This window comes from Pseudorca crassidens, chromosome 9 (assembly GCF_039906515.1).
Source record: "Pseudorca crassidens isolate mPseCra1 chromosome 9, mPseCra1.hap1, whole genome shotgun sequence".
NCBI lineage: Eukaryota > Metazoa > Chordata > Mammalia > Artiodactyla > Delphinidae > Pseudorca > Pseudorca crassidens.
This window is the reverse complement of record NC_090304.1, coordinates 44,506,120-44,530,323: the sequence shown is the minus strand read 5'-3', so window position 1 is coordinate 44,530,323 and position 24,204 is coordinate 44,506,120. Positions and strand designations below refer to the sequence as shown.

General features: G+C 48.2%; 1 protein-coding gene and 1 long non-coding RNA gene across 5 annotated transcripts in view; one reads left to right on the top strand and one right to left on the bottom strand.

Annotated features, from left to right (window-relative positions):
• GALNT18 (polypeptide N-acetylgalactosaminyltransferase 18) overlaps positions 1 to 24,204 on the bottom strand; it is a 362,747-nt gene that overhangs the window by 61,312 nt on the left and 277,231 nt on the right. For all 4 annotated transcript variants that reach the window (XM_067749893.1, XM_067749894.1, XM_067749892.1 and 1 more), the window contains exons 7-9: positions 21,508 to 21,693; positions 14,048 to 14,185; positions 8,466 to 8,561 (exon numbers count right to left, since the gene is read on the bottom strand). In XM_067749893.1, coding sequence (XP_067605994.1) covers positions 8,466 to 8,561; positions 14,048 to 14,185; positions 21,508 to 21,693 — 420 coding nt within the window. The remainder of the gene's footprint in view (positions 1 to 8,465; positions 8,562 to 14,047; positions 14,186 to 21,507; positions 21,694 to 24,204) is intronic.
• Positions 18,514 to 22,206, top strand: LOC137230457 (uncharacterized). Its single transcript, XR_010946143.1, has 4 exons — positions 18,514 to 18,977; positions 21,157 to 21,292; positions 21,369 to 21,439; positions 21,892 to 22,206. It is a non-coding gene; the product is annotated as an uncharacterized lncRNA (long non-coding RNA).

Genomic DNA, 24,204 nt, shown 5'->3' with positions numbered 1-24,204 from the left:
GAACCCCACCCCTCTTCCTCGTCCAAGCTGCCTTTGGGTCTCTGATGTCTTTGGGCCCCACTATAAGTTACTCTACAATGCCACTCTATCACTAGACCAAATTTGTTCTTCAAGGGAAATGAAACTTTTCAAAATATGAGGACTTCCTGAAAGACAACCTAGCATGTGTTTGATGAATGAATGAATGAAACTGGAGGAGAAAATGGAACACAAAATACAGGCATCCTTCCTAGACCTGTCTTGGCCAGTAGATTGTGCTGTGACCCCAGGCAAGTAGTTCCCATCCCCAGTTGCCATTTTCTTGTTTTCTTATTTGTCAGAGGAGGAAGTGATTTAGAAAATACCTAACTTTGTGTGGCAGAGACAAGGCTTCCTGGGCACCCAGAAGACTCTAACTTCTAGTGAGGCAGGGCCACGTGATAGCTCTGGTGAGTCGAATGTGACAGGAAGTGATGTGAGGCACTTTTCGTCTGAGGCACAGAAGTCAGGTTTCTAGTCACACTTTTCCTCTTTGAGGGTGTTGGGGGTTGAACTGTGTACCTCAAAAATTCATATGTTGAAGTCCTAACATCTAGTACCTCAGAATGTGACCTTATTTGGAAATAAGTGTAATAAACAATTACACTGCAGATGTAATTATTTAAGTTAGGATGAGGTCATTCTGGAGTGGTGGCCCCTAATCCAATATGACTGGCATCCTCATAAAAAGGGGGAATTTGGACACAGACAAGCACACAGGGAGAACATCATGTGATGATGGAGTTATGCCGCCCCCAGCCAAGGAACTACCAGAAGCTAAGGAGAGAGGCCTGGGATTGATCCTTTCCTAGCGCCTTTGGAGAGAGCATGGCCCTGCCGGCATCTTGGTCTTGGACTTCTAGCCTTCAGAACTGTGAGATGATAAATTTCTGTTCTCTAAGCCACCCAGTCTGCACTCCTTTGTTACGGCTGCTCTAGGAAATAACTGGGGGGAAAGTCCATGTGCTTCGACTGTGAATCCACAAGGGTACCCAAGTCACTAAGGGCCTGGAGAGTCACCCCACCTTTAGCCAACTTTGTGAAAAGACTAAGAGAACTACCTAAAACCTGGAAATAAGGCAAAAAAGGACGGGAGGTTACCTAGCCTTTAAATATCATAACTGGAGCATCGTCTAACAAGCCCACCCAAGAGTATGTAATTTTCCAAGAGAATATACCTGTGTTTGACTTTGTTATTTACCTTTTGATTAGTACCCAGACACTATGAAGTTAAACGTTAACTTCTAGATTCCTGTCTGGGTAGAAAAGATCACATTAAAGGCTATGATTTTATTTCCCTGTAGGACATTAACTACTTTTGTATCTAATCTATAATCTTATTCTAACACTCTTTTTTAGAAAATGCTTACAGATACTGAGTTCCTCAAATACTTTCAGTACCTGCTTACTGTTTCCCTTATTAATGAGTTAAATACGTTTTTATCCCTTGTTCATTTTAATTTGTTTAATGTTTAATGTAAAATGTTTTACTTTTTTGAATTGACAAAATTAACTTGTTTGGTTAATGCCAGTGAGGTTTGGGGATTGATTATTACCTGGCTGATACAGGTTCTCTCTGATTTTAAAACCCCAAATGAAAAAACCTTAGAAATTTGGATGAAGGAAGCAACGAAGGGAAGTTCATCCTCAAAGTCGGCAAGATGAACTTGACCAGGTCGCAGTCCTGCTTTCTTGTCCTCCTCCTCCTTCACCATTCTTGCCTGGCTGAAATCCAAGGCATGCAGCTCAACTGTGGCCATATACATAATTCCCAAGAAAGAAAAGAGTTCAAGCCCTGGCTGGGTTGAAGACTGAGGACGAAATGATATAGAAAAGTCTGTTTGCAGCACTAGAATGGCAACTTCGTGAGGGCAGCGACTTCCATATGGCTCATCACTGTCTCGCAAGGCCAAGAGCAGTATCTGGCAAATTATGGACTCTCATTCGTTAAAGAAAAATCTAAAAAGGTAATGAATTAAAAAGTCATAGAACTTCAGGGTGGGGGTGCCCTTAGGGATTTCTCAGCTTAAGCATCCACATGACATAGGAACCCTGCACAATGCCCCTGGAGCCTGCCACCTCTGATGACGGAGAGGCCACGATTGCCTGAGCCAATGACTGGAAAAAGTTTCCTTTACACTCAGTCAAAAAATCTGTGTCCTTATAATTTTGGAAGTTTCATGTCTCTCTTAAATCTGCTCCTCTCCAGGCTAAACAATTCTCATTCGTAAGGACATGGTCTTGAATCTCTTTACCAATCTGGTAATAATTATCCAATATTTAGTAAGCAATGACTGTGTACCAGGTGTGTTGTCTAAGTGTTTTACGTGCACCAATTTATTTAATTCTTATAACAATCCTAAAATGTAGACACTACTATAATCTTTACTTTATAGGTTATGAAATTGACACAAAGAAGTTATGACACCTATCCAGGGAACCGGGTTAGTAAGCGGTAGGGCTGGGATTTGAACCCAGGTGGTCTGGTTCTTGACCACTCTATACCTCATCATTTGCCTTTCAACATTTTTACTCTTCCTATCAAGTGTGATGCTCGGGGAGGAACATGTGAGGTTTCATAACAGAGCCCAGAAAGACTGTCACCTAGGGCAGGTCTCTGTTCCCCAGACAACAATGTGAGGTACCACATCCCTCCTCTGGAGTTGTACAGTGCACAACCTGCATAATTGGACGTGGCAGGCCCATCTGTGAACTTCCCTGGGTTCTCCTTGACCTCTGTGGCCATGGTACCAAGAGATTTGCTGAGAGCTGTTAGTAGGAGGGGAAAATGTTCCTGGAAATGCATATTGAGCACTTAATTTGGACCAATTCTGGGAGATTCAGAGTATCCCTGAGGCCTGTATCTGTCCACAGTCCCCTTCTGAGATGTACCCTGACCTTGTACTAAGGTGATATCTCTGAGCTCCTCCTTTTCTCGTCTCTTCCGTGAGCCAATGAAATTCTTAAGGGCTAGTGGATGCCTCTGGGAAGCCTTGAGAGCCAGAGGCCCTGCCTCCTCACCCATCGCTTACCCCCGTACCCATGTCCACCCCTAGTGGATGCATGAACTCCCGCCAAGGATACACAGCCCATCTCCAGGATGACCCAGTCCTCCCCAGCTCTCCCAACTCACTGGGAAGGCCATACTCAACAAACTCCTGCCACGGCAGAGTACCTACACCTCTCTGTTCTGGGAAGTGTGTGTGATTTGAGGCTCGTCTCAAGCCTCCTTACCTCTGGGCTGTGCACCTCAGCTGCAGACCTGGTAGGAGAGGGCGACAGGGCCCAGTTGGGGTTGCTCCATATACAGCCCACTTATACGAGGGTTCTGTGGGGAACAGGGAGGGGGACCCAAGTCTGCTTGCTGCAGCTCCACATCGAGAAGCTGATTTACAAAGCATCAAGGGAAGGCAGCTCCCAGAATTCCTGGCAAGCACAGCACAAACTCACAGCTTCCCAGGCCACCTGAATTTCAGAACAAAAGAATTCGAGGTAAGCAGATTGTCAGAACTGGCCAAGCTGGGCCTGGAGATGGCCAGTCCAACTTCCTGGCTTGCAGATAAGAATACAGACCCAGACAAACCTAATCAGTGGTGCTAGAGATCAGAATTGTCATTACCTCTGTGTAGAGGTATTGACCAAGAGGCGCAATGAGGAGGCCCACTGGGGCGATGAGTTTGATCTGGGTGGTGCCTGTACAGCGTCTACACATGTGGAAACTCATTGAACTGCACACCTAAGATGTGTGTACTTTAGTGTGAAAGGACACCTCCATAAAAGAATAAAACAAAATAAAGGTCCAGAGAGGGTTAAGGTGACATTGCAAATGTGTGGCAAGACCAGGCCTGGGACTCAGGCTTCCTGACGCCCCATTCCCTGCCCTCGCCCCTACACCCCTGCATTTTCGGCTGCTGTAGCAAACTGCTCTCGTAGTCTATGCGTCGGCTCTGGCCAGAGCAGGAGCCCACGGCGCATGGCACATGAGGCCAAGGAAAGCCAGTCCAATGTGGGTTGGAGTTAGAAACTGGAGGGTACTTACACTGAGCAAGGCTCAATGGGCAGTGATAATAACAATATTATCATTATAGCAATACTAATAGCTAACATTTATTGAGCACTGTTCAAATGTATTACACCCTTTCAACAACCGTTATGCTATATACCGTTATTAATCCACAAGTTACAGATTAAAAAAATAGGCCCAAATGGAAAAACCTGCCCGAAGGTTCCCAACTAGAAAGTTCCAAAGCTGACATCTGGCCTCAGGCGAGCTGGCTCCAGAATCCACACTCCTGACAACACAGGCGGCCCCGTATTGAATCATCTGCACCCGGCAGACCGGCAGCCTGGGCTTGAACAGACAGCCATCATCCCACAGAGGAAACACCTGACGCTCGGTCAGTGCCCTAGATAAGCACCAACCCTGCACACTTCCACACAGATTTGTTAAAAGAAAGTTTACGTGTTGTGTTCCTGGTCGTAGGCATTACAAAGCAGAGAGGGAATTTACACAAAGACCCAACTCCCTCTGACCTGGCCATCTTGACTCACACTCAAGAACAACTGAAGACTCAGGTGCCTGGATGCATTTATAATCAGAGAAATGCAAATTAAAACTACCATGTGATAGCTCTATACACCCACCGTGATGTCTAGAAGTTTAAAAAGACAGACAGTACCAAATGCTGGCAAGACCGGGGAATAACTAGGACTCTAATATATGGCTGGTGGGGGTAAAAATTAACACAACGACTTTGGAAAACTGACAGTATTTTAGATGACTCTGGCCGCCATAACAAAATGCCGCAGGCTGGGCGGCTTAAACAACGGAAGCTTATTTTCACACAGTTTTGGAGTCTGGAAGTGCAAGACCAAGGTGCTGCCATTCCGTTTCTTGTGAGGGAGTTCTCTTCCTGGCTTGCAAACGACTCCCTCCTTGGTGTGGCCTCACGTGGCAGAGAGAGACAGACAGGGAATGAGGAGCTCTCTGGTGGCTCTTCTTAGAAGGACACCAATCCTCTCACATCAGGGCTCCACTTTATGGCCTTATTTAACCTAATTACTTCCTTACACCGAATATAGTCAGGATTAGCACTGCAACACGTGGATTTTGGGGTGACACAATTTCAGTCAATAGCATTCTGCTCTTGGCCCCCCGAATTCCTTTCCTTCTCTCAGTCAACATACATTCATTTCATCCCGCCAGCCCCGAAAGTCTTAACTCATTCCAGCATCAACTCGTCTAAAGTCCAAATATCATCTAAATATCATCTAAATCAGATATGTGTGAGACACAAGGTGTGATTCATCCTGAGGCAAAATTTCTCTCCAGCTAAGACACTGTGAAATCAGACAAGTTATGTGCTTTCAAAATGTGATGGTGGGACAGGCATAGGATAGATGATCGTGTTCCAAAAGGGAGAAGTTGAAAGGAAGAAAGGGTCGATGGGCCCCAACAAGCCCAAACCACAGCAAGGCAAATTCCACTCGATCTTAAGGCTCAAGAATAATCATCTTTTGTCTCGATACTCTGCCCTCCAGGCCCACTGGGGTGGCAGCATCACCCTCATGTCTCTGCAGGGCCGCCTGCCCCTTCAGCTCTCTGGAGTGGTCCCACCCAAGGTGCTCGCTGCTTTGGCCCTACCCCTCTGGTACTGGGTCATCCTTGCCCACTGAAACCAGAGCAGCAGGCCTATCCTTTGAGGGAATGGCCTTACCCCTGGGCCTGTGGTGGGAGTGGCAGCCCTGATGATCTCTACATCACCTTCAGTACTATTCTTCCCTTTTCTTGAGGAATAGTGCATGTTCACAACTGAATAGCTATGTGGTCCCATCTTATAGAATCCAAGAATCCAATAGCGTTCCTTCACTCTGCCCCACTTTTTCTCTAGTTCAAACTGGCAGTGTCTCTGCTGGTATAAGCCCATCTCTACTGATGCCTTCTACTGTGAGATGACTAATTAAGTCCATGAATCCCACCCATGATCTCTTAATCAAATGGTTGTTCATTCACACTCTTGGTATTCTCTCCAGAAGAAGCTTTCTCATTTTTTTGCAAAGTGAACAGGCTAAGAATTTCCCAAATCTTCAAGTTAAAGTTAAATGAGGTCATAGGGTACAGCTCTGATCCAACTGGGTTAGTGTTCCTTTAAGAAGAGACACCAGGGCTTCCCTGGTGGCGCAGTGGTTGAGAGTCCGCCTGCCGATGCAGGGGACACGGGTTCGTGCCCCGGTCCGGGAAGATCCCACATGCCGCGGAGCAGCTGGGCCCGTGAGCCATGGCCGGCGAGCCTGCACATCCGGAGCCTGCGCTCCGCAACGGGAGAGGCCACAACAGTGAGAGGCCCGCGTACCGCAAAAAAAAAAAAAAAAAGACACCAGAGAGCTTGCTTATTCTCCCCCTGTCACGTGAGGACACAGCGTGAAGGTGACAATCTGCAGGCTAGAAAGAGAGCTCTCAGCAGAAAGCTGGCACTTTTTTTTTTTTTTTTGCGGTACGCGGGCCTCTCACTGTGTGGCCTCTCCCGTTGCGGAGCACAGGCTCCGGACGCGCAGGCTCAGCAGCCATGGCTCACGGGCCCAGCCGCTCCGTGGCATGTAGGATCTTCCCGGACCGGGGCACGAACCCGTGTCCCCTGCATCGGCAGGCGGACTCTCAACCACTGCGCCACCAGGGAAGCTCCTCAGCTGGCACTTTGATCTTGGACTTTAAGCCTCATAACTGAGAAAATAAATTTCTATGGTTTAAGCTACCCAGCCTATGGCATTCTATTATGGCAGCCCTAGCAGACTAATGTAGGTACTGTCTACAGAAAATGAACATATACTGGTTTGCAAGGCAGAAATAGAGACACAGATGTAGAGAACAAACATATGGACACCAAGGGTGGAAAGCTGGGGGGTGGGGTGGGATGAACTGGGAGATTGGGATTGACATATATACACTAATATGTATAAAATAGATAACTAATAAAAAGAAAAGGAACATATGTCAACCCTATGGCTCAGTGATTCGACTCCTAGGTATAAATCCAAAAGAAATTAGTACATATGTGCACCAAAAGACATGGACAAGATGTTCACAGCAGCAGTATTCATAATTCTCCCAACCTGGCAATAGTCCAACTGTCCATCAACAGTAGACTATATAGTGAAAATGGTATATCCACAAGATGCAATACTACATAGTAACAAAAATGAGCGGATTACAACTACACGTAACAGTAAGGAAGTACTTTACAGATATGATGGAAGAAAGATGCCAACATGAGAAAGCATATACCCTATGATGCCATTTACATAAAATTCAAAATCAAGCAATGTTTTTTCTTGACCTGGGTGCTGGTTACATGAGTGTGTTTGCCCTGAAAATTCATTAATCCTGTACACTTATCATTTGTCTATTTTCTGTATATATGTTCTATGTCAATAATAAGTTTACATAAAAATAGTCACTCATTAAAAATGTCACACCATTGTAATAATGGAGAATGAGTTGCTATACTGTGTGGTGTGAAGGCAGTGCGATCTGCTGACCTGTGACCGACCACTCAGTGATGTCACAGCAGCTTGGCCCACAGAAAGGACAAGGTGGTGGAGATCACAGTGGACAGTTGCTGGGAAGTCTCGGCATCGTACACCAGGTACACACACATCGCAATCTCCTTTAGCTGTGTGTTTAGGCAGGTAACAACTCTTTTAAGCGCTAAATTGCAATTGCACGAATATACGCATCTTCTATACTAAGATACCTTTTAAAAATCATTGTACACTTCTGGAGGTAAGGTAAGTAAACTCTGAAAATGTCAAGTCATAACAGGTCAGTCTATGGCACTCTTGGTCAAGAATTGCCCACTGTACTCTGTTGAATAAACCATCTCTCTTGCCAGTGTCTCAACAACCTCTTCAGATATCTGAAGCCTAGGCTATGAATGGAGAATTTTGGAGGGATAACTTACTTTCCTGGTAGCTTCCCTTTATTCTCCACCAGAAAGTCAGAGGAGCTAGAAAGGATCTCATGGCTATAAATTTTGGTCCCAGCTATGATCTACTAAAGGGCAGAGCCTGAGGCTGTGAAGAGGCACTCCGAAGGGACTCTGAGACATCAGGGAGCCTGGGGAACTTTGGGTTCCCTCCTGCTAGGGAAAGGCATGGCTGCAAGAGCCAGGGCTGTAATTTACGCACAGTCTCCCCAACGGAGGCAGGTATTCCTCTTTAGAGATGTATCGCCTTCCTTGTGCCCCACCCCAGGGGGTCCTGGCAACCCAGCATCTGCTCCTTCAGACTCCTTCCAAGCATGGCAGGTATGACTCGCTTTTTTGCTCATGAGGATACTTCCTAATGAAAAGCTCCCAAGGCCTCTGGGCCCAGAGTAGCCATGACAGAGTTTAGCTTTTCCTTCCCCACACCAGACACACACGTGCATGGGGAGCTCTCAGAGCACTCACCTGGGGCGTCATCCCGTGGCAGATGTACACGATAGGAATATTCTCTGTGTCTGGACCCTGATCAAGACACAAATCAGTCTTCAGAGAGTTCTGCAGCTGAACACCAGGGGAGAGGCGGCCACACCGGAGAGAAAGGAACAGAGAAACAGGTGCATTAAATCAGGAGAAACAAGCATTCCACTGAGACAGGCTCTGCTTCCATAATCAATCTGAGGCCCTCTGAATACTATGGAAACCAACAAGCACCAGCTTTTGCCTTGCATCAAGGTGCTGAGGAAAGACCAGCCTCCTCTGGAGGGGAAGCATTAGATGCTGTTACACAGCAAGCTGGGTTTGCGGAGCTGGGATAGTCTAGGTAAAAATAAAAGATACGCATGCACACACACGAGACGCTACTAGATTTTTCACCCCCTCCTTTTGCACAAGGGTGGCATAATGGCCTTCAGAAGTCCGTGGATAGAAGTCTTTGTTCTTGAGGGTTGAGGGAAGTAAGAAACGTGTCAGCTGTTTGGGGGCCTGGGATATCCTCTAGGACCAGGCCTTCTCTGCTTCCTGCAAATCCAGCAGTGGTTGGCCAGGCCCCAGCGGAGGCCCAGCTGATGAGGGCTCTCCAGAGTGGGAGGTCTGGTGGGAGAATAAGAGAGAAGGGGGCCAGAGTGGGAGCAGGGGAAGAGAGAGGTATCTCTTATCCTCACCTACAAGCACATGGCAATCAACAGAACAAATGTCTGGGTACCATGAACCAAGTCTTACCACATCTAGGTAGGAAAGCAGGTATTCAATGTCCCCTTCCGGCTTAAGCTCACCCTCAGCCTTTGGAAAGGGCAGCTTATGGTCCACGTGGTCCTGCTCACATGCCATAGTTGAGTAGACCTTGGCAGGCACCAACAAATAGCTTAGAATGAATTAACAGTTGTCTTTCTTTCCTCCCCTCTCCTGGTCCTTCTCTTTCTGGAATGTGACTATCTCATGATCCTCTTATTCTGTCCTAGGAGTCCAGATGAGAGACCAGACACCGTGGTCAGTGGGTGCTGGCCACTAGGATGGTGAGGCCATTTAGACTGGGTGTGGTGGATCTGCTGGGCCATGTGCAAGCAGAGGAATCCAGTGTGATCAAGGAGATGAGGCAGGAGGCAGATAGATTTAGAGACAAGAGAGATCATCCTGCCCCCGCTGCGGTTTGAGTGGCTTCCCAGCTCAAGTGCTCATGTCCAGCTGTATTTTAGTTCCTAAGCCCATGCGGGAGTTTGTGGTATCTTTACCCACCTAAACTTGAGCTAGCTTCAAGCTCTTCTTAGCAATCAAAGCACTCTGTTCACAACAGGAGGCTGGAGATCAGAATCCAGGGGAGACCAGGGCAATGGGCCACAGGTGGGTCATCTATCTGGGGAAGGCCAGAGGCAGACAGCAGCTAAGTTTTCGTAGTCCTGATGGACGTGGCAGGAGTGCAGTGAACCCAGTTAAGGGGTGCGAAATGGAACAGATAACCAGAGGCCCACGTGTGCTCTATGCGACCCCTGTTCTTGACAGGCGACAAGGAACAGAGGCAAATCTTTTTCTCTCGAGCTCCCTTTCCTTTACTGGGTGATAGCAGCTCAATCTCAAACTTGAAGTTTAGGGGTTCTGCAGAAATATGAGCATGTGTCAGCTCCCTAGGCAGGGCCCCAGAAGCATCGATGCAGCAAATCCTCTATCATAAACCAATTACGTGGCTGGCCTGTGTGGGAGGAGCATATGCAAATACTCTCTGGACTTCTCCCACAGCCCATGGAGGGGCGGGTGTCACATTTGAAGCCGAACACTGTAATCCATCAGTGAGACCTGCTAACTTCTACTGCAAAGAGAAAGTTCCAGAAAGCCCTGATGTCAGACTTGGATCTCCCCTGGATCCCCAAAGCTGGCCTCTGAATGAGGGGTGGGTGGTGCCTTTTGATAAAGTCCTCCTTGGCTCTGTGTCATCCACCCCCCATTAAGTAGGTGGTCTGTTGAGGAAGCTGGGAGAGAGGGCTGAGATAGAATCCTGGCTCCAGCTGTGTGGCCTTGGACAAAGCAACATAATTCCTCATCTGTTTCCTTCACTCTCAAATAGGGATAATACTAGTGTCAACCTCACAGGTTTGTGGATTAACTGAAACAATATCTACAAGTACTCAGCACAGGGCCTGACAAATAGCAAACGTGCAATAATTGTTAGCTACTATTATTACCGCTATAACCTTTCTGAAGGCCGTTCAGGGAAACTAGCTTTTATGACTGCATCTATGTGCCAGGTCCCAGGTGAAGTGCTTTCTATGCGTTATCCCACCTAATTCTCAAAATAACATAGCCAGATCAGTAATACTATCTCTTTTAAGGGTGCAAGAAGTGTGTTACAGTAGGAAGCTCTGCACACCTCTCGGTCTGTCATGCTGTTCCCACTGCATGGACCCTCTGCCCTGGTCTCTTTTCCCTGACTGAATCCTCCTCTTCCTGTGGTCCTCAGCTTCTCTGTCACTCTGGACGCCTTTCCTGACCCACATCTGGGTGTGAGGCCACCACCTCCATTTCTCTGATTGCAGCACTTAACACGCCGTATTCTTGTCACTTCTCCACTTGCCCGTCTCCTCTATCAGTCACCAGACTAGCTCTCAGGCTTTCTAACTGCCTGCGACGTGGGTCAGCCCTGGCACATATTACACAGTAAGTATGTGTGAATGAATGAAGAAAATGAACAGTGAATGGATGGCATCATAGTTGGACAAAAGGCAGAGCTGGAGTCTGTCGGTCTCCAAAGTCCAAGCTCTTTCCATCATGCAAATGGAGACGATCCTGAGACTGTGAAAGACGCCCCATGAAGTGATGTGACTATAACCTTTCACGTTTTGCAAACTGTCAAGGTCACGTAGTGATTAAGTAGCAAAGCTAATGTTCAGAAGCAGGCATGTCTGTTTCCAGATGCTGCTCTATCTCTACTGTCAGCACCAGAGCTGGGATTATGCAAAGCCATGCCGTCTCCCAGGCCCGGAGCTCGGTGATCCAGGCGGATGCCCATGCCCACACAGCAGGGCCCACAGGCCCTTCAGCCTGCAGGAGGCATTAGTGGGACCTATTACTGGATTAATGGGCAGGGTTATATAGACTTGACAATGGCCTGAGAATCCCAGGGGGTTATTTGACCTGAGCAATGCAGTTTAGGCATGAGTTGGAAGGGAAAAAGAAAAATAAAAAAACACAACGTGCCCCTGAGAAGACATCTAGTCCTTCCATTTCAGAACAAAAGTAAACACCAGGAAGAAAGATTCAGCCCCAGAAATCCTCTTGCTCTTGTGCTGCATCCTGCCCTGCCCATTGTCACCTTACTGCCCCCATTAAGAGTTCATTATGCTCCTGGACGAGCAAGCATATCTCTGCTCACGTAAGAACCCAGCCTGTTGAGGAGGCAGGAGGGAGGGGGGCTGGCTGGGCCCTGAACAGAAGCTGGCAGATGAACATGCAGGGGGTCAGAGACCCCCGCCAGGCCCAGGAACGGCTGCCACAGCTCAGCCCTCTGGGATGGCAAGTGGAGGTTTTTCAGCACAACAGAGTGAACACAGCCCCAGCTGTGGACTCAGACGGATCTGGATCACAAGCCCGTATGTGCCACTTACTATTTGACCAACCAAAGGTTTCTGGGTGCGGTGGTGAGGAGACTACATGGTAAACCTGCTGTATGTGCTCATAAGATGAGACCCTTTTGCTTGGAAGACAAGAACGCCCTGGGCCAAGACCCAGAATTGCAATGGCTGCGTGCATACACCTCCACCGTTACTGCTTTCCCCGCTTCTCTGGCTGAGTTTGGCTAATACTCTTTAGCTACAGCTGATAGCTTGGTGAGACCATGAATCCAGAAGCTTGCCTGGCTCCCAGAGGTCTGGGCCAATAGTTTCTCTGGAGCCACAGTAGCATAACTATTCTGTCTGGGCTGGGTTCAACAGTGGCCAAGCAGCACACACAACTTGCTATGGGCTGAGTGTAGGGGTACCAGTAACAGCCGCATCCTCAGGATGGTTCTGGGGAGGTAGATGGGACTGATGGGCACCTCACAGTCCAGTGTGTTTCCACGGTGATGACAGGATCTGGAGCCTCAGGTAACAGCTGGGCGGCGCCAGCTGAGGAGTTTTCTGACATCTGAATTATACCAGCCTGGGAAGTGGAGAGGCAAGAGGCTACTGGGCGGTTCTCTCAGGACATGTCAGCCATGCCATGGGGACTCTTGTGGGAAGATATGACCCCCTCCTACAGGTTGGCCTCCGGGGACAACAGAGGCCCTGCAGGAGGGTGGGAAGGGGGGAGTTCCTGGGACCTTGGCTCTGTCTCCTTTAGAATCCTAGGATGTGAGAGTTGGGAGGTCCCCAGGGAACACTGAGGCCAACCCTTCAGCAAGGATTCTTCTCCTCCCAGGCTGACGTTGTACCCATAATGTTCCTGCCAAGGCAGGCCTTGAACTCAGTTCTGAGCACAGGTCATCAAAGGAAGAGGCCTCAGTTCTTCCTTCAAATTTTCATCCTGGGGTATCTAAGAGGTCTGAGGGGACACTGCAAAGGGAGGAATGACAGTGATATCAGAAGCTGATGTTTCAGATTCAGTTTCACTGTTGATTAACTGCGTGAATATGGGCAAGTCACTTTGCCTCTCTGTTTCCCCATCTGTAACACAGCAGGGGGTGGGGGTAAGGCAGGTGGCCCCAGAGGATAGTTTTGAGGGCTTAACTGTCACAGAAAATCTTTATGTGTTCAGTCAGCAAAAACCAGGTGAGATATCCAAAAATCAATCAGGTATTGAAAATACCTTAAGAGTTGTATGGTCCTGGGGATATTGGAAGAATGGGAGAGTTTATAATGTTCAGAGTATTTTAACCTTAGACACAAAATACATTTATGTATCTGAGACTTTCTTCTACCCACGAGGACAGTATTATTTTACCACACTTAACGTATGAAGAAACTAAGGACAAAAGACATTAAGACACTTGCCCAGGAAGTGGCTGGGTCAAGATAGGAACCAGGTCCAAACCCTCTGCTCTGTCCCTCCATCTTGCTGCCTCTGCTGGGGGAACTGCTCGCTGCCAATCAATAAGTGGTACTAAAACATCCCTCAAAATACAGCAACTCAGGAAGGTTATATTTCCCAGAATGCCTTACCAGGAGGCTCTGTGTGAGTGAAAGACATAGCCCCGTGGGTGGGGGAGGCATGAAGGCTGGTTGGTAGAACTTCAGGCACCCATGCTTGAGGAACAGTGGAGTTTGTTACGTTGTCTTGCAATCTTAACCTGACTTCAGGTTTTGTTTTATTAAGTGGGATATGCAGGTTTGGGGCCAGAGCTGAATTGCTTAGGACTGTAAAGGAGAGACTAAGCACCTCTCTCAAGGGAATGGAGAGGTTTGGGCTATGAAAGCATAGGCTGCCTCACACTCAGCTCCAGAAATCAGCCTCTTGTCCACAGGTCTACCACACGTCCCATACTGGGGGACAAGAGGCTCTCCCCCTCCCTGACCCTCCACACCTCTCTCTGATCCTGCTCTCTGTCTGCATCTGGGCGAAACCCCGAGGGGCGAGCTCCTTACCACCCCATAGGCAATGATGTCTGAGTACATCCTCATCTCTGGGTACACGCTGACCAGGTACCACCGGAAGGTCTTGCACTGCAGCTGTTTTCTCAGAGCCTTCCTTGCAGTGATGTCCCCGATGTCGATTCCTGAGTCCTGCACAGGATGCAAACACAGAGATTCAGCCACCACCAGGGCACAGCTTTTCCCTGAACCTCCCCAACCATGGTTCTGGAGACTGTCTGGTGAAGGGACAACCTGGGAATATAACTCATGCACTTCCCAACGTGTGCCTTGGCCCCATAACTGTCCCCGTTTGGTCTGTGAAACATCAGACCAGCACTGATGGGGACCGTCATCAAAGGCCATTGAAAATAAAGATGCAAATCCTTAAAAATTACTAAAAGAAAAAAAAGCTATAGTCTTTGTATAAGTGAAAGAAATGGGAAGAATACAGTCTGATTAAGGTTTTCTCTCCCTCAAGAGATAAGATGAGAGATTCTGAACTGCTAGGGGAGAGGAAGAGGGAAGGGAAAGAGTTGAAGATGGAATAATGCTAATTATATTACTATTCCTAAGGATCATGGCAGCTAAGTCTTACATAACACAATGTGTCAGGCTGTGCTCTGCATGAGACAGGCACATATATTTATATTTTACTTATATTAAATTTATGTACATGGTGCCATTCAAACCTATGAGGGAGTACTATATAATCCTCATTTTACAGATGAAGAGTTGAGACAAAGGGAGGTTAAGTGACCTCCTGGGTGACTTGCCCAGAGTCCCACAGCTAATAAGTGGTGGACCTGAGAGTTGAACCCAATCAACCTGGGTCTGGAGTTTGTGCATTAAAGTTTACCCAGCGCATTTTTAGGAACCTGCCCTTCTGCCTCTTAAGACCAAGTCCCTATGGGAGAAGCAGCCTATCTCTTTAGGCCTGGGGGCTTAGCATAGACAGCACTGTGTCTTTCACTTCCCAGGTGTACCAGAGAGGTGGTCCTTGAGCCATCGACATGCAGCAGACAAGGAGTAGACATGGAGACATGGATATGTCCTTGAGTGAGAGTGAGAGAGAAGCCCCTATGTTTCTTGTGGTCCCAGAGCAGAGGGGAAGCCCTGGGCTTGCACCCCAGCTGTTGAACAGGGCACAGAAGCAGCTGAGAAAGAGCTGATGCCACAGCAGAGGATGCAAAGGGGTCCCTCCAGTGGGGGATCAGATGGCGACGGGTGACATCTCAGAGGACGACACCATGGAGCCAGGGATCAGAGGGGCACGTGGTATCTCATGAGACATAAGCCCACAGCAGAGACAGAGGAGGATGGGGAAGCACATACAGCTCTCTCCCACTGACACTGCAGTCCACGTGCTGGCAGTGTTACCCCATCTGGTTCTGCCATCAACTCCAGGATCAAGTTACGGGGGTTGGGAAAATAATGAAATTGACAGTTTAAGTCTGAAATGTCTGGGAAAAATCACAAAGATGGCTGCTGCATGCATCTGGACATGATCAGAACACATTTTTGATATCAGTCAACAGAGGTTTGAGTCCAAAAAAAATGTAGATATAGAAGAAATACATTTATTTTTGCCCACCAGAGTTCAGGTCATGTAAAAACTTGAACCTGCCACAGCCTGAAGGTTTACGTTCCAGACTCCTAGGGTGCAATTTCAGAGAGGATATACCTTTTGAATATTTCTTGATGACCTTTTCTCTGATGGGTCTGCTCCCTGGCTCCTGCCGGGAGCCCTCCCAGCAACTGCTACTTGGCCTTTCTCTGCTGGACCCCGGCTCCCTGACGATCAGGAAACATGTTCTGCTGATCTCTGTACCCACAGTCTAGCGCTTCACCTGCACTATACTGATGAGACCGAGTTGAAAAAATATTTATGAAATAGTGAACTTAGCAACTGACAATAAATGTATCCTGCTCACCCCTCCCCTACCCCAAGACATCTGTGAAGTATTAACTCTTTAAACTTCTCTGCACTTTATCCTCACATCACAAAGCTATTGGCCTGGACCCAGGTCTTCTCACTTCATGCTATACTTGCCTTTATGTGATGACAAATTAACACTGTCTCAGCTTCTAGGGAAAGCAACTAGAAGAACCTACTTCAGCAAGGCCTCTGTATTTTCTTAAAAATCTAGGTTCCCATGGGAAAACTTCCTTTCTACATTCAGGATCAAAGGAAGGTTTGCCTCTCTACTTACAATCTAATCAAAAGTGGGAGAGAGACAACCCGTCTCTACTTTAACTTCTAGGAGACTCAAGAACCAGAGTTTTGTTCAGCTTACGTGTCTGGATATCACGTCCCTTTCCTCTTCCTGTTTATTCATGGACTTTTGCCTTTCCATTTGAACGGTTCAGCACATCTGTACTGTGTGTTTACTGTAAACTGCATCAAACTCTTTTTCAGAGCAGGGGGAGGAAATTGAGAAATAAGCAAACATTCTCAGAGAAGGTCACCTTGACCTTTATTATTAGAAAACAATAAATGTATCTTCCCCCTTTGCCAAATACTTGGGGTACAGGGTTGAATAGTGTCCCTCCCCAGTATCACGTCCACCCAGAACCTCCAAACGTGACCTTATTTGGAAATAGGATCTTGCGGATGTAATTAACTAGAGATCTTGAGATGAAATCATTCTGGATTTAGGATGAGCCTACATCTTCATAAGAGAAAGGAGAGGGAGGCTTGAACACACAGAGACAGAGGCAGAGAATGGAAAGATACATGTACAAGCAAAGGAACCCCTAGAGCCACCACAAGCCGGAAAAGGCAAGGAAGGATCCTCCCCCAGAGCCTCTGGAGGGAGCACGGCCCTGACAGCACCTTGATTTGGGGCTTCTGGCCTCCAGAACTGTGACAGAACGCATTTCTGTTGTTGTAAGCCACCAGGTTGTGGTAATTTGTTCTGGCAGCCCTAGGACACTAATGTACTTAGCCACACAAAAAGCTGTCCAGTATTCCTGCCTGTGTGCACAGCCGGACACAAAATTCCTTGTAGCCAAACCCAAAGAAGGGCTGTTGCCTAAGAACCGTGGTGAGTCATCCTTGGCACTCAGCCTGTCTTCGGGCAAGAGGAAGCAGGGGCGCGTCTAGAGTTCCTGAACCCTGTGTAAGGAAATATTGATGCTTTGCTGCAGACTGACTTTGTTTGTTGATAAGCAAACTGATTTTCAATTAAAGTAGAGGCTGCATGAGTGGAAGGCTCCTCTGGATTTCCGAAAGCTTGGGACTGAATGTGATTACGGAGTGAGTGAGAGAGCTGGTTCTGTCCAGTGCAAGGCCCAGGAAGGACTCTGCATAGAAGGAAGCGAGGGAGGATGACTGCCCAGCAAGGGCATTTTAAAGCCGGGGCGGGAATGCAGAGGGTGCAGGTGATCACGTCGACAACAAGAGTTAACACTTCTCTAGTGCTTTCCATTTGCCAAGCACTGATCAAAGTCTTTCCACATATTAACTTATTTAATTCTCCAAGGAGCCACTAGGCAGGGGTGAAGGGTTCCAGCTCTACATCTGCAGTTGGGATGCTGTAGACGAAAGGTTAAGTAAATCGGGAACACACGTGCCTGTGACTGAACAGAATGTAGCGAGATGCCGCCACATCAAGGGCAGCTGGGAAAATTACTGGGAAAACATGGAGGAATGCAGCACCCACATTTCCTCCCTCTTCTTTCTTTTTCAACTCATCTTTATTGAGTGCCTAGACTGGGTCAGGAGCTGTCCCAAACATCATGCATACAAATAGGAAGAAGTCACAGTCTGCCTGAAAGCAGAGTCTGGAAGGTCCAGACAAGTAAACAGACTCTCCGCACACAGTGTGAAGCACGGCGGGAAGCAGAGAGTGCTGAGGGACAATGGAAGAGGGGCCCTTAGTCCATCCCCTGGTGTGGGGCAGCGAGGATAAAGGGGAAAGGGAGGAGAGCAGTCAAGGAAGGCTTCCTGGAGTAGGTGATGCTAAGGGTGAGTTTGGAAAGATAAGCAGGATTAGCTAAACTAGTGTCACCCAAACCTGGTTTCCCCAAACCAGCACCTGGGGAGCTTTTTACAGATTCTGCTACCACTATACACCTTCTCATCAAAATCTCTGAGGATGAGACCCAGAATCAGTATTTTTTAAAAGGTCTCCAAGTGATTCTGATGCAATTGGTCTGTAGATCTGCTTTTAGGAGCCACTGATCAAGGGAAAAAGGGATCACACGTATGGCCAGCAGATTCATTTGTTAACAAGAATTAGTGAGGTTTTACTGAGCCCTGACCACGTGCCCCACCTTGTGCTAGGCCTGGTGACACAGATATGAATAATAAAATCTGTCCTCAGAGAGCCCATGGTCTAGTGAAGTGCTTCTCAGCCCTGGATGGACACTAAAATCCCCAAAGAGTTTTCTTAAAAAAAAAAAAAAAGTCCCCTTCCAAACCAATTAAATCATAATCTCTGGGGTGGAGGCCAAGTGATTTCAAAGTTCAGCCAGATTTGAGACACACTGGTCTAATGAGAGAGAGACTTTCAGACAACGGAACATTCTCTTACAAGGGTGATGATGCAATGACAGAGACACGCGGGCAAAAGGGGGCTTTCTCCCCAGCTGGGGCTGGCTTCTAGAAAAGAGGTCACTGGAGCTGAGTCTAAAACGATGGAGAAGAAATGGTAAGGGTGGAGGCTGGGGAAGAGGTTTTGGGAGGAATTCCAAGCAGAGAGGACAAAATGGGCCAACACACAGAGACGAGAAACAGCCTGGTGTGAACAGGGAGCTCAGGGCAGTTCCCCTAAGTCCACGCTGTTTGCAGAGCCTCCAAAGCAAGGATGGTGGGCAGTGGGGCTGGAGACGTGGGTGGAGGAGAAAGCTTAGATCCATGTCTAACACTGGACTTTATGCCTGATCTTGTGCACATGGAGAGTCGTTTAAAGATTTCAAGTAGGACAATGACATGGTCGCGGTGAGTTTTTTAAAAAGATGACTTTGGGCAGTGGGGAGTATAAACTTGAGGGGTAAGACTTGAGCCAGGAAACCAACCAGAGGCTGTTGCAAAGGAAGAGACGAGGCCTGAACTCAGAAGTGAGAGGAATGGAAAGGTGGGCTCGTTGATGGACTGGGAATGGAAGACGATTAAAGGAAGACACTCAGGTTTAAGCTCACATGTCTGGTCAGATGGTGGTATCATGACTTTAGACAGAGAATAAGAACAGAAGCAGACTCGGGGCGAGGGGGAAAAGATGTACACAGTTTCAGTCAGATTCAGTCTGAAGTGCCTGTGGGAACACCCAGGAGAAGATGTGTGGCTGAAAGTCTGAAGCTAAAGGCAAAAGCCAGGCTAGAGAGAGTAACTAGGAAGCCCTCAATGTATAGGTGATGCAGAACCCGAGAGTAGATGGGATTACCCTGGGATGTGTATCATGAGAGCAGGTGGCCAAGGACGGGTCCCTGGGGAGCACTTAAGCAACCACTGGAAGTCAGCCTTGCCCACACGGAGTTAGGAGCAGTCGGAGAGATGAGGATGTTCTGGGGTGTGGAATCCTGGAGCTAAGGGAGTGAAGAGTTTCAAGGAAAAGGTGGGATCCTGTAAGTGAAAGACTCTAAAACAGCCATTAAATCCAGCAGTTAGGAGGCCCATGATGACTTTGCCAAAAGCAGCTTCGAGGTCGTATTGGGATGTGACTTGAAAAGTGGACGGGAGGTGGAAAAGTGTTGACTCTTTGCACAAGCCTGAAAGAGGCAGAAGAGGGAGTCTGGACATAGAAGCGAACAGGGGGGTCAAGAGGAAACACGCTGACCCCTTCCTTCTCCTCCTAAGGCTTCATCCTGGACATTTCCACCCCTCATCTGCCTTTCTTGTGTTACCCCCCAGCCCCACCCACTTGACTTGGTTTGAACTCTTCTAGGAGTCACAGGCAGACACTGAGTTTCATCATTTTCCAATTACTTCTACTCACTCACTTCTCTACTATTCTTTGGATTTGCTGTCTATTTCAACATCTGGCAGCTGCAATCGGGGGGAGAGGGCTACCAAGTTTGCAGCTTTGGGGTGCAGAGAGACGGGGGACAACAGTAACGGACAGGATCCCAGTCCTTTGCAGAAGCCAGGGATCCACGGACAGGATCCCAGTCCTTTGCAGAAGCCGGGAATCCACACTGCTCTTCGCTGGTGAGCTCCTGGGGAGTTTCCAAGTGTGCTTAACATTTTGCTATCAGAGGACACCCACAGCAGGGCTCAGCATCCTGCCCAGAATGCTGTGATCCAACGCCCACAGCCGCAGATGGGGCTAGAAGGCACCACCGTTTCCCTAGAAACACTCCCACTGTCAGAGCTGCATTCGGGGCTGGTTCATCAGGGCTGGCTGCACTCCCGCTGGTACTGCTTGGTTCCTCATTCTTCTTCCCAACTGCTGAAATCTCACTGATTGTAGGAGGATGCAATCAACCTAAGACCCCTCCCCCTGGTCGTGGTAGTGAGGGGGTTACCTGAAAGCTCCCACCCATGACCCAGCCTACTTTCTCAATCACTCCGCCTGAGCAAAACATTAGCTTGGTGGACACATCGGGGAAGAAGGCCTTCATATGGAAACTTTAAGCAGAGATCAATCATTGCCCTATTAGGAAGAGACAGCAGAGGCTTTCTAAAGGACTCACGAGGGGAAGCCATGGCCTTGGGAGGAAAGCAAGAGGTCCTGCAGTCAACAGATCCGTTTCACATAAAATGCAACATAAGCAATGATCTCTAGGCAGACCAGCTGGCAAGCAGGTGGGGATCCCGTGGCTGGCATCTGTTGGGTTCTCCCAACCCAGCGGTCCAAGGTTACTTCCATATGACACACAGCAAGGCTGAACAGAACTACCAAAGAAACATTGCTTTCTCTCTCACATTTCTTAAGTGTGGGTGACTAGAGGGCTAGAGGACAGTGGCAGGTGATGATGAGGTTCTGTGAGGGTTAAAAGTAGCCTAAAAAATGTGGGAATGTAGCCCAGCCCCACCCATGTGGCTCAAGCAATCCCAAAGGCATAGGAATATTCCTTATTGGTTTGGTCAAAGGTTCGATGGAGAAGTTTGAATCCAGTCTACAGGGAAATTAAGGTGCATTTTGTGAATTTTGGTAATTACTGGGATATTTGTAATCTAGGACCATGAAATATCTATTGTCAGAGAAGCTGAGAACCTGGGAGCATGTTGGAACCTTGGAGCCACTTGGTCCAACTTTCTCACATAGAATGAGGACACTGCTGTCTGGAGGGAAGGAGCCCTCCTTCAAGGAGGAGGTAACCAGGGACGGGGTGGGTAAGATGCCTTAGCACCCTATAGTCAGCCCCTTTTCTTCAACATCTTGTATCTTAGGGTTTGAGAATTCACTCCAGCATGGCAAACAAGACTCTGGCTGTCCCCTGGGAAGAAGGGTTGAATCTCAGGTTTGTTTTGTTTGTTTTTTTTTCCCCCATCAACCTCCAAGAAACCCACCCCCACGGGGGCTTCCTACCTCTTGGGGTATGTTCCATGCCATGTACACGTGGCTTTTAAATTCGTCCATCCAGACTTCAGCCACCCTGAGGGCGTTCCTGCGGACATGGGCGGTGAGGTCCTCAGTGTAGGGCTTGTGGGCTCGCTCAATGTGGGCAATCCGCGAGCAGGGCAGGACCTCCACGCTCCCGCCACACTGCCACACCTGCGGAAGACACGGGCCACGCATCAGTGCCCAGACCTGACCCTGAGCCTGGAACCCAGACCATAGGTGACCATGAACGCGAGCTCAGACATCCAGCTCTCACCTTCCTCTCCTGCCTGCAAAGGGAGCCAGCTGTACCTTATTTCTACCCCTAGAACAGGAAGGTTATTGAGTCATTAATTTGTGTCTTGTCTCCAGTTGCTGTGGATTTGCCAGCAAAGAAGTAATGCACCCTCCCTCTCCAGTCTTTCCATCCTCCCTCCCCCAAAGAAGAGACTAGACATTTTGTGACCAGCTATCTGGGTTCTTCTTGCCCCGGGGGAGAAGTTAACAAAATCCTTGATAACGGTCTCCGCAGCAGTGCTTGACATGGAGGGACCAGCGGAGCCTCCCAGCAGAGACATCACCTTAAAATGGACCACCTGGGCCTGGACACAGATGAGTGGTCTCCACAGGGAGAGCCAGGCGCCGCGCCCTGCTGCAGCTCCATCTTTCCTGGGCTCTGAGTTCTGTCAGAACCCAAGTTGGAGGGGGGTGGTGGGGGGAGCTATAAATAAGGGAATAAAAAAAAAAAAGACGGGAATAATATGAAACTTCTCCCTGACCCTGGTGAGTAGGAGCTTGGACAGGATGCAATTTGATTTTGAAAAATAAAAATGACCTTGTAACCTGAGCGTTGAGAGACAGTGTCTTGGAGCCCTTGCCACAATCATTCCAGACACTGTGGGAGTTCAATGTTCTGGAACGTGCACATCCTTTTGTGTCTTTAGGCCTTTGCCCATTCTATTTGTAATTTTGGAATGTCCTCCCTACTCCTTCTCCAGCTGAAAAAAAATATCATCTCTCAAGATCTTGGCCACCCAGCCACACTATTGTGGGGTCTTTGCTTCATCCTTGGGGCAGAGCTTCCTCCTCTGGCCCTCAAAGCTCTTGATACCACAACTTACCTGCTAATAGGTCAGCCTCCCCCTCACTGTGTTGCTAGAGGGCAGAACCCATATCTCATTCGTTTCTCATCTCCAGCACAGAACACAAGGCCTGGTACGTACAGGTACTTTGTAAGTACTTGTTGAATAAATACATAAATGATTGATGCCTAACCAGACAATCAATCAGTAAATGGTTGGTGCTTAGAAAAGTGGGATGAAGCTGAAACACCTGGTCAGAGAGGATGAGTGAGGCTTTTGGTGGAAAGCAATCAGGATCTCTTGATGGACCGCGGGGGTCACTTATTAGGTATCGTCAACTGGACAACTTGGCAGGTGACACTTGCACGTATAACGTGTACCCATCGACAACCATAGGTCTTCCTCCAAGGAAAGGTCAGCTTCAAATTTAGCTTAATTCCCCTCCCCACCCCGTGCTAGTTAGGAAGAGAATGTCTTCTCTTCCACCAAGCTATTTCACACCAGTTGGTCCTGTTGGAAGTTGGAAGGCAATGGACTGACTGCCTAAGCCTGTCTTGCATTTAGTATATTATTAATATTTAGGGCCAATAGAAAGGAAACAAGCATCCCCACTGAGCGTCCACTATGTGGCAGGCACCGGCACAAATCACACACAGTAGCTGTGTGAACTTGATCTCAGGGTGCCTCAGTTTCCTCATCTCCAATGGGGATCCTAAGAGTTCCCATCTCAAGAGGTTGCTGAGGAGATTAAAGTGCTCATAGACAAAGTGCTTAGAAAGAGGCCTGGCACATAATTAGCGCTCAGTCAGCCTCGGCTATTACTGAACAAATGATACACAGCAGAATCTTCAGAATAACCCTGTGAGGTCGTGATTATTGTCTCCAATGCCAAACGAGGAGACTGAGACCAAGGCTGTCCCTTGCCCAGGACCACACAGCCAGTACGAAGGCAAAAGGATGAGTCTAGGGCTTCCCTGGTGGCGCAGTGGTTGAGAGTCCGCCTGCCGATGCAGGGGACACGGGTTCGTGCCCCGGTCCGGGAAGATCCCACATGCCGCGGAGCAGCTGGGCCCGTGAGCCATGGCCGCTGAGCCTGCGCGTCCGGAGCCTGTGCTCCGCAGCGGGAGAGGCCACAACAGCAAGAGGCCCGCGTACCACAAAAAAAAAAAAAAAAAAAAAGGATGAGTCTGAGCCTGACTGAAGTTCAGGGAAGAGCCAGTGTTTCCCCAGGCGACCATGCTTTGAAGGAAGTTTCCACACCCAGGGGTGGTTCCGAGGACCAGGAAAGGAAGCCATGGAAGGCTCTAGGGTGTGTACCTTTATGTCCATGGCCCATATATTCCGGGGACTGTGCTGATTTCCAACTCACTTTGCTCAGATTTTCAAGGAAAGCCTGTGAATACTGTGAATATGTTACTGATGACACACGGAGTCAGGGTAATTATTCTTTGTGCCACTGGAACGGAGGCTACTAATTGACATATTTCAGCGACCCAACACAGTACATGATTTGTAACAAAGCTCTTTTATTCCAAGACCTGTCTCTCAAAGAGTCAGTCGCCATTTCATCTTAGAGTGGGAGCCTCCGCCTTGGTTCTAATCA